At 47.1% G+C, this 1,894-nt stretch overlaps 1 protein-coding gene across 1 annotated transcript in view; it reads right to left on the bottom strand.

Annotated features, from left to right (window-relative positions):
* CEP162 (centrosomal protein 162) overlaps positions 1-1,894 on the bottom strand; it is a 99,951-nt gene continuing 98,057 nt past the window's right edge. The window contains exon 26 of the mRNA XM_003801303.1: positions 1-225. Coding sequence (XP_003801351.1) covers positions 1-225 — 225 coding nt within the window. The remainder of the gene's footprint in view (positions 226-1,894) is intronic.

The following is a 1,894-nucleotide window of genomic DNA, read 5'->3' as shown; positions in this document are numbered from 1 at the left end:
TCAGTGCAACCCGCTTGTCTCATACTCTGGGGCGCTCAGGTCCTCGGTGAGGGCGGCCGGCACCACCACGCCCTGCCGCTGCAGCTCCCGCAGCACGTCCAGGATGGAGTCCAGCTCCACGCGGAACTGGTCCACCTCTTGGTTCTTCAGCTGTGCAAGTCTTTTCCATTTTTCAACTTCTCTGTTTTGCTCAGTTTCTACTGCCTGCTGTGTGTGCTGAATTATCTGCAGATACAAAGTCCCACATGCTGTTATAGGTCATGGGGGCTGAGGACACTTAATCTCAAGGAGAGGAAGTGGGACGGTGCCAAGCAAAGGAATGGGGGCTCCTGTGGGGACCGTGGGCAGCCTCAGGTCTGCAGGGCACAGGGCTTCTGTCCTCAGGACAGACTGGCTGGCTGTTACACCCCCACAAATTCACATGTTGAAGCCCTAAGCCCTGGTGTGGCTACATGTGGATTAAGAAAGGAATTATGAAGTACATTTCACAAGTAATTAACAAGGTCATGAGGGTGGGGCCCTGATCTCTGAAGTTGGAGACCAGCCTGAGCAAGAGCAAGACCCCTTCTCTAAAAAATAGCTGGGCGTTGTGGAGGGCACCACATCACTGATCTGACAGGATCAGTGTCCTCCCAGGAGATATCAGAAAGATCTCCCACCCTTGGGCTCCTACTCAGTGTGAGAACTGGTGTGAATGTGGCTGACTGCAGGCCAGGAAGACCACCCTCACCAGAAACCAAATTCACCACAACTTTGATCTTGGACTTCTGGCTTCAGATTATGAGAAAATGTCTGTTTTAGCCCCAATCTGTGATATTTTCTTATTGCAGCCCAAATTCCAGCACCAAGGCAAGTGCCTAAAAATACACGTCCTTACATCTGCTTTTAATTTCTATTTATCTGTTTGTAATTCAGTATAATGATAATGTTACTAATACTAGGTCTACAATACTTTAATATTTTATTTATTTTAGAGACAGTCTCATTTTGTTGTCCTCAGTAGAGTGCCATGGTGTCTTAGTCACAGCAACCTGAAACTCTTGGGCTCAAGTGATCCCCTTGCCTCAGCCTCCCGACTAGCTGGGATTAGAGGCACCAGCCACAATGCCTGGGTATTTTTAGAGACTGGGTCTTGCTCTTGCTCAGGCTGGTTTATAAGACCTGAGCTCAAGTGATCTAACCACCTCAGCTTCCCCAAACTGCTGGGATTACAGGCGTGAGCCTAAATACTATTTCAATATAAATTTCTTACAGACATTTATTGACCTGACTTGGATATGAAACATTATTCCAATGCCCTGTTCCCAAGGTAAGATGCTTAATTCTTCAGGTGCTCATCAATAATTAAGAATATGGCAAAACTTTCTGCCTTTGTAGATCTAAGGGTAACCAATCAAATATTTGAGATATAAAGTTTTATTTTCTTTTAAAGGCTGTATATTTTTAACAAGATCAAAATACAATAAAAATCCTTAAATAAATAATCTTGGCCAGGGCTGACAACATCACACAGCAGACTGAGCTGTACAGACAGGCAGGTGTGAGTCAAGGGATGACAAGACTGCATAGACAGACAGGTGTGAGTCACTAGGGATGACATCACTGAACAGACAGGCCGGTGTGAGTCACTAGGGATGACATCACTGAACAGACAGGCCGGTGTGAGTCACTAGGGAAGACAACACTGCACAGACAGGCGGGTGTGAGTCACTGGGGATAACAAGACTGCACAGACAGGTGTGAGTCACTAGGGATGACATCACTGCACAGACAGGCGGGTGTGAGTCACTGGGGATGACAACACTGCACAGACAGGTGTGAGTCACTAGGGATGACAAGACTGCACAGACAGGCAGGTGTGAGTCACAGGGGATGACAACACTGCACAGACAGG

This window comes from Otolemur garnettii, unplaced genomic scaffold, assembly GCF_000181295.1.
Source record: "Otolemur garnettii isolate 467f Iridium unplaced genomic scaffold, OtoGar3 scaffold00205, whole genome shotgun sequence".
NCBI lineage: Eukaryota > Metazoa > Chordata > Mammalia > Primates > Galagidae > Otolemur > Otolemur garnettii.
This window is presented reverse-complemented; position numbering and strand designations above follow the sequence as displayed.